Here is a 13,845-nt window from a genome sequence, read left to right on the forward strand (position 1 = left end):
TTGGGAGTCAGCACCCCTCGCCAGCACCCCATGCCGGGGTTGCTGGTGATTTATTTTGAGGGCAGATTAATGTCAGCATTCCAAATATCATCCAAAATTAAATCAGAGTCCAAGGCAGAGCTTTCCTCAAAGTTCCAATTTATTAAGAGAGACATGTTGGCACATCTGTGGAAAACCTGAATCTGAAAGCTTCCTGGGTTTTCCCACCCAGTTGAAAGTTCATGATCTTGCCCCCACACCCACCAGTCCATCACATGGTCCAATCTTCCACTGCCATGTTGGCAGTTCCACCGATCCAGTTCCGGTCAGGCTCATAAGTGTAGAGACAAAGGATGACCTTCGGCTTCTAGGAAGGAATTTTTTTATTTTGACAACACATTCTACTCCTTACTATTCCCCCTCCCAATTCCCCACTAATGAAAAAGCATAGTAAAATAATAGAGAGTGTGGCAGGCCAAAGATCCTAAAAGTATTGTTCTACTAAGGTAAACTAAAATTGTGAGCCTTTCACATAAATATTACATTTCTGCGTCATAGTTAGCATAAATATTCTATTGCCAAGCTAAGTAACGCAACATAACTCCCAAATTCACTAATTAATGCAAGTTAGTAGAACTTGGTCAAGTTCCTCTGCCATGATTTCTGTGTTCTAGGCTGAATTTAAGTTCATGCAGAATTCTGCAGATGTACATCTCTAAGTGGTGGTATTCTCTTCAATAGTAGGCTATAAAAGAAAGATTAGGTCAGTGTTAAGTATAAATCCTCAGCCATGTCAATTTAGAGCTAGTTGGCATAGCTATCTTCTCCCAATTGATTTTAGTTAGGGAAGGGAAGTATCCACCAATATCAAATCTTTTTTTTTAAAGAATTTTATTGGTTTTTGAACATTTATAGGGAAGAGTAGATGGACATATAAAAAAAAAATTTGGTAGCTACATCGTGCTGAAAGTAGAAGTCTCTCCAAGTCTCATAACCTTTACAGAAAGGCAAGCAAAAGATAAAAGATAAGCAAAAACAGCATCTTGTTATACATTGTATCAACCATATGTTCAATCATCTCTTTTACCACTTTCTAATATATCAACAATTACAATAATATTTCAAATACATTTATTTTTGTGACCTGAGTCTTTTCGGTATTGCTCCCTCCCCCCTGTCTCCTGGCGGAGCCACGGCCCCTCCCTCCCTCATATCTTGTGTATTATCACCTTTTTCACTACCTCTTATAGTTTCGTCCTCTAGGAGGGAACTGTGTTTTTTCATGAAGGCCTCTGCCTCCACAATTGAATTGATTCTAATTCTATTTCCCTCCCAGAAAATCAACATTCCTTCTGGCAATAACCATCTAAACCAAATCCCTTTATTATATAGTTTCTTTGATAAGGAGGAATACTTCCTCCTCTTTTCTCTTATTTTTTTCAGAATTTGTTTAAGAATGGCAATTTCTTTATCTTTATATTTTAGTGGTCCCCCACCTTTGGGCTCCCAAAACCTCATCCCTCGTGGTCTTCCTAAGAAATTTAATGTGGACTTCCCTTGGAACATTATGTGTTCTAGCATATTCTGAATTGATTCTATAAACCAGGTCCATATCCCACCACAACTGTTCTTTATCTCTCTTAATGTATTCTGCTAAGATTGTACACATAATATCCTTAAGGTCTTCATCTTCTGCCTCGGGTAGGTTCTGGAATCTGAGAAAAAGGGAGATTCTTTCAAGTTCCATCTTTACCATGAAATTTTCCAGTTCTCTATTCTCCTTCTGAATTGCCTTCACTTCCTCCCTCAGCCCAACCACGTCCTCCTCCAGTACACCAACCCTCTGTTTATTTTCTGTTGTTTGCTGCTGTGTATTTCTGAGCTGCTCTTTAAAATTTGTCAGTTCTTTTTTCAGTTCTTCCTGTCCCTTCATAATAGCCTGAAACATTTGGGTAACTGATAAATCTTTTATGCTCTCTCCAGCCACTTCTTGTTGTAGAAATGATAAAGTTTTTGTCTGTTGGGTCGTTGGGCTGGATGCAGAAGAAGTGGGGGCCGAAGCTACCTTCCCCAGCGGTGGTTTTCTGGGCCCCATTTGTTAAGCTCAGGGATAAGTGTAAGTACTTAGTACAAAAGAAATGGCGTCTGTGGAATGCGCAGCTGGGTGATACCGAGGGGGCAAACAAGCCCAGAAGTGAATGTTAAACCTCAGTCACAGTTCCAAGCCAGAAGAAGAAAATCAAATAATCCAAATCCAGAAAGACCATAGAACAGGAGGGGCTCCAGGAGTCCTTCGGGAGGTAATATTAATATAAAGCCAGAAATTCCTTCAAAGGTAGTTTCAAACGGCTGGTTTCATTTATTAGGGCGAAGAAGAAGAAGGAAGTGAGCCACCTTGGCTCTGCCTCTCACAGGGAACCAGGGAGCAAAGCATTGAAAGTTTCCATAAGGCTTTTAAAACAGCTCAGGAATCACTTCTTGCATTTGTGATGTAAATTTTTCTCATAGTTAGTACAAGTGGGTAATTCAACGTTTTACTCTCTCACTCCATTCCGAGATCAAGAAATAGTCCAAATGCCGCTTTAACCGAGGGGAGTGAAAGAAAAAAACCCCTCCAATCTTGCAACTTCAAAAAGATTGAATCCACAACTTGCAAAAAGCTGTTGCTCGTCAATTAAATGGTGTTAAAAGAGATTAGAGCAAACTTCTCACCTCCAGCACTTCACTGCAATTTCTAATTGGTTATTTCCTTCCAGAATCCATTCGGCGAAGGCGCAGGCAGCCGACAGCTACACCATGCGCCCCCCCTCGCTCTCCGCCTCCTGAGGTGAGACTGGAGACCCCCCGATGACTGCCGCCGCTTCCGGGGGCTCCAGCAAGCTGCCCTACGGCAGGTGGTCCCTCCAAGACCCCCTGTGCTCCCAAAAGGAGCCCACCGGAGAGACGAGCAGTGGACGGCAACGTCCGTCGCCTCCGGTGACCGGAAGTGATCTCCCACCAATATCAAATCTTGAAACATCTTTGAAAGCAGCAAATAATCTCATGAAATGTTCACTACATTTCTCATATTTTATCTTACTATTATTCTTATAATAGTTTTATAGACTAATCAGATTATCTCTACATTATAATTGGAAGGCTTAAACACAATCCTGATATTTAAATGCATAAACAATATTAACATTTGCACAAGACATAAAAGCATGCATTAGTATACATATGTCACAGCTCAGCAAATCAGCTTAAACCGGATCGCGTCATTTCATCTTTAAATAAATCTTGAAGCTCAACATCAACAGGACAGGCTTAGATGGAAAAAGTTAGAAAACGGCAAACCAATAAATTGCACAGAAGTGTACTCACAACAGTTCAGAAAATATGAAACACTGATCAAATCAAGTGTCTGGTTCAAGTATTATGTAAGTTGCTACATGTTAATTTTATAAACAGAGACAAAGACATGCAAAACAGAGAATATAAAAGAAATCCCTGATAGAAGCAGAACGTATTAAATTTTTGAAAGAAGAAATTGGCAATTCTCTCATCCTATCTCATTCTACCCTCTCATCTTCCCAACCTTCATTCATTTAAATTCTTTAACACATGAAAATAAGTGTCTCTTTGCCATATGACTGGTAATTTCTTCAGCAAGCACAGGCTTTTTCCCCCTGTGTTTTATAAATGTAATGCATGAGCTAATATAAGGAGCCATTTACGGTAAATCTATTTATCAAAAGGTAAATGATGTCATAAAATAACTTTGTACAATTTTCAAAACAGAACTTGAGTGCCCTCTACTGGTTGAAGAACTAATCATGCAGTTGAAATATATGTAGTCAGAGTTCAATATGTTTTGTTATAGAGCAATATAATGAAAATAGTGAAGATACTAAGTATATAGAGAGTGCAAACACACTGTACTTATTTGTTTGTATCCCTTTCATATTTATCTTGGGTTATTCTTTCTTTTTGATATATCATGATCTATCATGCCCACTATAGTAGTGCTTCCTAAAATGTTTCATGAAACATCAGTGATGCTAGACAACTTCAACTTATTCCTCCAAGATAGTCCTAAGATCCCGTAAAAGGCTTTTCAATTTCATTAACAAAGCAAGCACCGCATCTGGAATTCCATTAGTAAAATATCTTTGGATGAGAGAATATAAGCTTCTGGTGAGAACTAACTCATGGTTAGTTCTCCTTCAACATTTCTTTTATAAACATGGATTTTTCAGCACTTCAATAAACCAAATGTCAAAAGATGATGAAAGATTCTGATTCTAAGTCTCATTCCAGAAATTGGTGGAAAATGCCATAATGCACTGGGCAGTTTGCCAGGCTCTTTGCAGACAAAAATGCATATATCCTCATAGCTAGACTCCAGTGGGACAGAGACATGTGAGATGACAAACACAATGTCTTGTGATCACCTTGGATTCTTCCTCATAAGATCATCTGGCACTGTTTTGGACCTTATGGCATCAATAGATGTAGATAGATTTCTTTTTAGGATGAACTGAGTCATCAGTAGATTAAATCTATGCCCCTCCTGGCCTGTTCTATCAGTCAATTCAGCCATTTTAGATAAATACTGTGTTTTCCCGAAAGTAAAACAGGGCCTTATTTTCTTTTGACCCCCGAAATAAGTGCTTGGCATTATTTTGGGGGAGTTTTATTATTTTTAAGGTGCAGGCAGCGGTGAGCGTGGTAACCTCATGGCTGTGTTGTGTTGCAATATTTTGGGGGAGGGCTTATTTTCAGGGGAGAGCTTATTTTAGCCCATGCGCTCAAAAACCCGATTGAGCTTATTATCTGGGGAGGTCTTATTTTCAGGGAAACAAGCTATCAACCAACTGGCAACCTTCCCTTTCTAGGAAAGGCTAGAGAAGTTACTGGGCAGCAATTACTGATTACTCTGGATGACACGGATATCTGGATTTCTTCCAGTTGGGATTCAGGTTTGGGAATGTTTGAGCTACACTGATCTCCAATAGGATTCTGGACCCAATTCAAGGGGCAGGTTGTTACTTAGTTTTTATTAGCATTAGAACCACCACCTTTAGGTGGCATCAGTTCACACAATATGAGACGGCCAAGAAGGGAAGTGATGAGAACCCACTAACTGAGACTAAAGAATGGATTTCTTGGTACCAGCTCCCTCACTTTGGAATATTGCCCCAATATATGAAATCCATCCTTATTATTCAGAAAGGTTGTAAAAATTTGCTTTTACAAGGTTTTTAGATGGAGAACTCTTAAGGTTGATAGCAGTTGTGGGATTTTAGTGAGTATTAATTCACTAAAGTTCTACACTGTCCAACCACACTATCATAAACTTACAACAATTGTAAGGACTGCATTATTTTCTTTCCATTCAAGAAAAGTATAGTGTGGGATAGCTTTCTAAAGAAATGGAAGTGTATCTCAGAAGACCTACCTCCTAAAAGAACCAACAGCTGACATAAATTCTGCTGTTATAGTGTTCTCTTCCACTTAGACCCCATGACCTCAAGCTCTTCTAGAAAAAATGCATAAAACCAAAAAGGCTGAGCCAACATTATAATACTTTAAAAGGTTTCCATTGCCATTTTCTAGGAAGTTGCCCAGATTACAGTAACATCATATTTTGAATGTTTAGTTTATTTAAACAAAATTGTACTTACTTAGACACATTTACACCGACAAAGCCAGACCACACTCCTTCGCGTATCTGTGGTTTAGATGATGGACGCTTAAAGTGTAAAAAAAAAACAATATAAAAGAAAATAAGTAATTATTATTGGTCAACATTTGTATTCTACATTAATGACCCAAGAAGAGGACTTTTATAATAGCTAATAATTATAATCAAATCAAGTGTTATAACCAATTTTGTTGTATTTAAATACAATGACAATAAAGATTATACTTATACTTAAATATGTTTACAGTCTAAATCAGGCGTCCCCAACCCCTGTGCCGCAACACACTACCAAGCCGTAGCCTATTTGTAACTGGGCTACACAAGCAGCGGGTTGGTGCTCACACGAGTGGCAAGCTAAGCTGGCCTGCTGCTCGTGCAGTCTGCTTCCCCCCCCCCCCCAGCCAGGGTGCCAAGCCTTAAAGGTTGTGGGCGCAGGTCTAAATGCTACAATTTAACCAATGGAGTGTTATTATATGTATTGGAAATCTGTCAAGTATGATTTCATTCATGTTCATGTTTTTCTAACTGTATATTAACCTAATATTTAAAAACGTAAAAAAAACTTAACTTCTTCCATGCACTTTTTTCCCAATGTATGCATTTTAATTCCCACTTTTTCTATTACATCTTTTTGCACTTTCTGTAATACAGGAGTGGGCAACTATTAAAGGATAAGTTGAATTGGAGAAGGAAGGTAGAGAACATAAAACTCTGATTGTTCCCTGTGATTTATCGATGGCTTTTGATGTTACTAGCTGTGGAATTTTTCTTCATTACCTAGTCTGAAGTAGAGGGCTAGCTGAGAAAAGTCCAGTGATTCTAATCTAATGTAATGTCCTGCAAGGACATTACTTGAAATACGGACCATTGTTCTAGCCTTTGCAAATGGAGTACGCCAGGTTTGTATCATTTAATTTCTGTTTATTAATATCAATTTTAATAGTTAATAAAAGTCATCTGAGTGTTTGGACTAAGGTCTTGTCACTATAAAAACAACATACTGTAAAAGAATATCTTCTAAATATTCAACAAACTTGTCTCAGGAAACTGAAATACTGTGGATGGGGAAAACCTGCTATCCAAATAAAGTTGGGAGAATATGCTGATAGTACTACAGTACCCTGAAGAAAGAATGGAAAGAATTCTCCAGGTCTCAGTGCCATCTTGGGTGTATAAATGCATTGATTATTATGTCCCACTTGCAGACTTTTAGTTGGCTACTTTGAAATCAGGATGCTCATATAGACAGTTCTATGGATTCTACAATGCTCTTATTTTTTAAGATGTGATCCCCAATAATGCTTACTGTTTAAAGTGATACAGTTTGAACCGGCTATCAAGCAGTCTAACAATGTTTGTAGATTAGTGTTTTTGTAAATTTCTTCAATGATAATAAAGCAAGAAAAATGGACAGTCATTTAAAAAGTCACAAAGAATGGAAAACACTCCCGAATATTTAATCGTGAGGGGAAACTCAGCCGTTCCTATACATATTGAGATAATTTATTTTTAGGTAGACTATAAGTGTGGGAAATAAACAATATTTGAAATTGGAGGCTGTTGCCTGCTGGAAGGAGGAGGCATGACCCAGCATAACTCCCTAACAGGAGCAAAAACAGTCATTCTCCAAAAATAAACAGGGAGAAGGGACAAGCCAAGTGCTGCAGTTTCAACATACCAGATTTCTTCAGCAAAGGGGGCGCAGAAGGGCAGAAGGACAAACAGAGCTTAGAAAGCAGGAAATAGCTTCCTTATATGGGCTTATCCGCAAGCGACAGAGCTCAGTCGTCTGGAATGACTATGTCACAAAATGTGAAACCTTCAGGGGCTGCAGTGAATGGAGTTTACTGATCTTTAAATTATTTCTCCAGATTCTTAAGATGCCAAAGCCAGGAGACTATAGTGCCAAAAAAGGAGCATTTTGAATTGGGATGCTTTAGGGAAACTCACCACATATGGATGTAAAAGACTACATACACAGAAAGACCCCATACATATTTTTGTCACAGAATACACTGAATTCCCAAACATTGATTAGATGCATTCCCAAGCATTGATTAGATGCATTAAGGCAACATATTTGAGCTACACATATGTACAAGCTGTCATTTATTACACTTTTTTAAAAAATTATATCTCTAATAACTTTTTCCTAACCTGTAAGTAGTTGATACTGTATCTGTATATACCATTTTGAAACTTTCCTCAAAGCAAAACTCTCAATTTTCTCCTATATTTTATAGGCAAGATATTTAAATGAGACATGTTGCTAAATAGCGGTTATGGATCCTTTAGGAATATTCAATATCTATATTAGTTAAAAACAACTAATATCCTAACTAATCAAATGAGGCAATTGTTTCCTTCTTGAGTCTGTAATCTCTTTGGGTGTTGTAAAGAAATATTAGGCATGCTGAGGGAAAGAGTCATGTTTTAAGGAAAGAGTCATTAGCCATGAGTGGCTTGAGGATCGCTGAAGATCTTAACCTTCTTGGTCCATTCCTCCACTAAAGGAATGGACCAAGAAACATGTTCGTCTGCCATTTTCTAGACTCCTCCCTCACTTTCTCATTATGTGTGCCATATACACTGGCAGAACTTACTCCATGCTTGATTTTAACAAAACTGCTAAATCACATAAAATATAGCTTTTAAGTATAGAGTGGCTTGGAGGGTTTGTTGTTAACAGAACTGATGAGTTATTAGAATAGAAAGATGGCTTTAATAAGTATCCCACAACCATAAATAAAAATGTGTATACGGTGTGGATAAACAAAAAATAAAGAAAAGAAGGGTACTAGATTCAAACTCTGTGGGAGTAAGAATTGCACTCCTGGGCAGGCTTTTCTTAAGAATAAACATCCCACTAAATTTAGCAAGATAACTTTCACTTAAATATAAATTTCAGCTGCAGATTAAAACATTAACAAAAAGAAAGTAGTTAATTAATATTTTTAACTTACAAAAAGTAGGAGAGCTTGAAATAAATGGTATCATGGCTGTTGAAGGCAGAAGACTTTAAATGTTGGCATAAACTTTGCAAGAGCAGTTATAAGGGTTAAAGAGTAAAATTGAGATTGGACAAAAATAGATTAGTCAAGAAAAAAAATGGGAGGATAAAAGTAAAGAATACCTAATGGACTACATCTTTGCAAAGTTCAGAGACAAAAAGGAGACATACAGTACAGTGATAACTGGAAGGAAAGATAGGATCAAAAGGAATTTCCATTGCAAAAGGTATTCAATCATTTTCAATGTCCCATCTGATGGGACCATGAATTGGGCCTTCCCTGTCATAGTACCTGCCCCCTGAAATATCCCCTCAGAGATTACAATTATTATTAAAATGAGCATTCAAAACCTGGCTTTCTCCTTGGATTATAAGTGAGTAGAGGATTCCTTAATGGACAACTGATCTGTGAAAATTTGTATGACAATAGGTATTTTAGAATTATGTTATTTATCAGAATATTTGTGTTTTGTATTGTTTATATTCTATCGTTTAAAATTTATATTGCATGCCATATTGGAATCGGATGACCTTTTATTTAATTAATTAACAATACTGGATGTAAGGGAAGTACAGTATATTCCTTCACTGAAACAAAACAGGTCTCAGGTATTACATCCAAATAAAAATTCTTTGACATTGCATCATGACAATACATTTATTCCAATGGAAGTAATCCTTGTTTATGAAACAATATGGATCTTGCAACCTAACTACCAAGTATGTTCTTTCTATAGAAATATTTATAAATTGTTACTATGTCTAAATTATCTATTTAGCCATAGAAGTGTTTTTGCTTAATATAAGCGTAGAACCTCTTAAAACTAACCCCTACTTGAAACATTTGAAAAAGGTTTAAATTTTTAATATCTCTTGTACCTGCTTTGTCTCCTTAGAGTCTTCCTTAACTCTAACTGCAAAATATATTTTATTATCCTTATATCCACGACCATGTTGTTAATATAGAAATATCCAAACTCTTTTAGGGAGACATAATCCATGGCACAGTACTGTACAGTGTATTTCAATAGTTTTCAATGTTGCAGGGACAGCAAATGTGAGGAAAAACAGCATTCAAATAATAGCCATTTCCCTCATCTTTTGGTGGGGTCTGGTTAGAAAGAATTTTTAAAAATGAAATACATGGTATAATTAGAATTTTTATGTAACCTTTCCCATGAGCTTGTGCTCAACACTCAGCAATGATCAGTGTACTAACAGTGAAGACCAAAATGAAAAGTACTGGGAAATATAGATACTTAAAAAGTTATTTTGAGGAGAATGATGAAAAATGTAATTGAGGATAAGGAGATAACCCCAGCAGGCCAAAAATAACTAGGCAGCTATTCAAGGTTCTACAGGCTAAATAAAAGACCTTGGGGAGCTTCAGGCTGAATGAGGCTATAGCTCATTTTAAGAAAGCTGACCTAATTAGGGAACATGAGTTCAGCTACATTTTTCAGATTCCTATTGGAGAATCTGGCAACATACCAAGGGAACAGTTGGAAGTCCAACACTTATTGTACAGGCAGCTGGATGGCTTCAAAAGAAGAAACACTGATCCATTCCACAAAGACTTCCATGGGATGGGCAATACTGATTCTCCTTTGATGGAAAATATATTTATACATTTAAAGTACATGTTTTGAAAAGAGTATTCAAATAGAAAATCTGTATAGATCTCCATATTTCTGCGTTATTCAAAGCACATTGTCTTTCCACATTTCAACATTGAGTTTTATATCCCAGAAGTACATGATACTATGCTTTGATTAATCTAACCATATGCCCTGAATTAAGTAAAAATCCACAACTAGGTGGAACAACAACGAAACTGTAGCACTACTGAAAGTGGACAGTTCCCATCAATGTTGCTTACAAGAATAATGTGTCAGTTTTGCATGATATAATAAATATTGCAATAATTTATTTATATGTTTGCTGAGTCTTTCTCCTTTGAGTTTTTATGGTTTTAAATTTGCTTGTTTTATATATAATTAATATTAAAACATTTTGTCACTTTGGTTGAAACAAACCACAATTAAGAAAAAAACATTTGAATTCCTCCTTCTCAGTCACATAGGAAAAGGAGAAGCATGGAGGATAAAATCCAAAATTCACTGCTCACTTCAGTCCATTATTATGATGATAAGAATTTAATATTACATGTGAAAATGAAAAATGTCAAGTCATAGCAGACTTCTTACAGCAAGAAGAAGCTGGCTAAAAAATTTTTTTGGCAAACATTATCTAATTTCAGTCTAAAGAGATCATTTGTTCATATTCCAAGGTCTAGAAACACTGCATGGCAACAAGTATACGATTCTCTCTAATGCCATAGTTAGGCTTTTGAACTTTATATCCTTAGAACCTCTCGGTTATACATGCTGATACTGCATAAAATTGTATGAGAATATCATTTGAACTAATGTGTCATCAATATAATGAGAATAGTGCTCTTGAAAATTGTCTATTATCAATAATATGTAGAATGAGGAAAAATAAACAACGAACAATTATAATTAGTACAACTAATACACTTCCTGGGCTGGCAAGATTTGACAGCAGTTATTTATGCCTAGATTATACCCTATCCTAACTATTACATGCTCAGTACATGAAATATCCTTTAAAAGTGTCCCCAAGTTGCAAATTAGAGCACCTAGGCTACTAACTATTAAAAGAAAAGAGATTGCAAGATGTCCATACTGAAATATCTACTCTTTTGATCAATTGCTTATCAAGCATAATCTAAGATGTTGTATTAATTCTTAAAGCCCTACACATTTTATGGCATGACAATATGAGAATCCATGAGAACTGTTACAAATTTATGCATTCAGATTTGCTGAAAAGGTCCTTCTATAGATGTCCATGCTGTCAGAGAATTGTCTATTCCTTACACATGTTGATATATTTTTGTATATAAACAAACATTGAATAATTTGTCATTTAACTGAGGTAATCATAAGAAAATATTCCAGTCTACTATTCAAATTTGCAGTAACTTTGAGGACATTATGACATGCAGCAACCAATCTGAAAAATGGTGAGTCAAGTAATGCTATTTGATAAAAATTATACCAATGACCAACTTACTAAGTACTTCAGAACCTTGTGTTGTAAATGATTACTTGGTAAATGGTCACTCAGAATTTAACAAACCAGCTTTTCCAGCTCTGTCACAGATGTATGAAAATATAACATGTAGTGAAAAGCTATATTTGACAGCATGTTCCAGAAGGACAAGTTTTCTACAACCAGCAGGTCTCACAATTAGAAAATCTCACTATGGGTATCTGGGCTGCAAAAATACAGACAACTGCCAGACGTCTGCAAACTGCCCAAATTCACTGAGGTAAGATAGACTGGGTAGAAATTTGATAAATAAATACATAGCAGTTACTGTATAATATTCTTCTGTTTTTTCTGTTTTGCAATGGTCAACTGGAATTCTGCAGTCCAGGAAGCGCAGCGTTACATTGTTACTTGAGTAACATGCATCCATTTATCAGGAAAGTCAAATCCAAGCCCTCCAGACAATGTTGCTCCATTTAGTTATACCCACCTGTGCGGCCGGAGAGTTCGTCTGGCTAAGGTGATTTTCTTCTGGGAAGAAATCTTGATGAGCACGTCTACCCATCTTTACTACCTACATGAAGAATATTACGGTAGTTATTCAAAAGGTCTGCCTCAGAACTGCACATAATAATTGAATGCAAAAATAATCAATATGACTATTTTAGCCTGGAGCCATTCATGCATGATGACTTGTAAAAAAATGATTTTACATCGAAACAATGAATCCAACAATAAGCATGTGCAGTGAACAAAATAGAATCTTTTTTCTCAAAAAAATGAATAAAGTGTCAAAAAAAGGAGAAAAGTAAGCCATTGCAGAATGGGAAGGAGGAAAAAACAGGCAACTTTCTTTTCCTCATGGAAGGAAAAGAAAGTGGAAGAAATTAAATTCAACTAGAGAGCTATGTTTGACTTATTTTACAAACTCTTTATGTTACATTTGAAAGATTCAATTCTTTTGAACAAAGTTTTCTGTCCCCAAAATACTAAAGGGTAAGTTCCACTGGATACAGTATAGTTTACTTCTGAAAAAGAAAACATGTGTATAAATTCCCTTGCCCCTTAAATTTATTGTGAGAGTAATCAGGGATGAAGTTTTGGTTTGTTTCATTGTCCTTCCTCTTTCACAATATTTTATAGGGACCATTCATAACCATCAGGTTAACTACCATTTCTTTTGATGTGCCTTAATGCGTTATCAGAGAGTTCATTAAAGAGGGAAAGATGGACAAGCTTCACAGCAATGGTTTTTGGAGCTATCACTCAGGAAACACCTTTGAGAATAATTGATGTATAACGGGGTGAAAAGTCAAAAAGCTTCACCTAGAAGAGTTAAGGGATGATTGTCTATGGAGATTCTCAGTCATTCAGGTCATGGTTGTCCCAAAGGTGCTTTTTCAAGAGGCAACGGGACTTTCGGGGTTTTCTTTGAACACGTTTCGCTTCTCATCCAAGAAACTTCTTTTCCCCACCATCCTGTTAGAGCTGAATAAGTTTCTTGGATGAGAAGCGAAACGTCTTTAAAGAAAATCATAATAAGAGGCAGAGCTTCCCCTCTTGCGGATGTCAAATTGTAGCAATGATCGAAGTGCGTTTCTGCTGTGACCCTCCGAGAAAAAAAAAACGTTCGCCCGGGAGGCTCTGCTGCAAAGTTTGCCGTTTAAAGCCTTTAAAGCTAAATCTGAGTTTTTCAACGGAGCTGAGGCACAAACTTGGCTACGTGCCTATCGAGAGAGAGAGCTGCTCTGGGGCCTGGAGAGGGGGCTGGGGGTGGGTTTGTGGAAGACGAGGAAGGGAGGGTAAGATCTCAGCCGCGAAGTCCGGCTAAATGCCCGAGGAAGGAGATTCTTCGCCCGCCAAAGGAAATCACGCAAAAGGCGGGCTGCAAAATCGGCCAGGGGGGAAGAAAACATGTCCGTCCGTCACCATGGCAACCACGTCCTCTCGCTCGCCTTACCCCCTTGCAGACCTCCTCATCCAGCTCCAATTCGTCCTCCATCCCTCAGGCCCAACGTGCCCGGAGCGGCAGATTGGGAGCGAGGAGCCGTTTACTTCCGGAGAAAAAAAAACACCCGCCCTTTAAGCGTCC

The 13,845-nt window shown here is 37.2% G+C and overlaps 1 protein-coding gene across 1 annotated transcript in view; it reads right to left on the bottom strand.

Moving 5' to 3' along the window:
• IFT43 (intraflagellar transport 43) overlaps window positions 1–13,845 on the bottom strand; it is a 70,924-nt gene extending 57,079 nt beyond the window's left edge. Inside the window, exons 1-3 of the mRNA XM_081948122.1 lie at window positions 13,714–13,845; window positions 12,244–12,327; window positions 5,646–5,713 (exon numbers count right to left, since the gene is read on the bottom strand). Coding sequence (XP_081804248.1) covers window positions 5,646–5,713; window positions 12,244–12,327; window positions 13,714–13,755 — 194 coding nt within the window. The 5' untranslated portion in view covers window positions 13,756–13,845. The remainder of the gene's footprint in view (window positions 1–5,645; window positions 5,714–12,243; window positions 12,328–13,713) is intronic.

Source organism: Natrix helvetica (assembly GCF_964273705.1).
Source record: "Natrix helvetica genome assembly, chromosome: 1".
NCBI classification, from domain to species: domain Eukaryota; kingdom Metazoa; phylum Chordata; class Lepidosauria; order Squamata; family Natricidae; genus Natrix; species Natrix helvetica.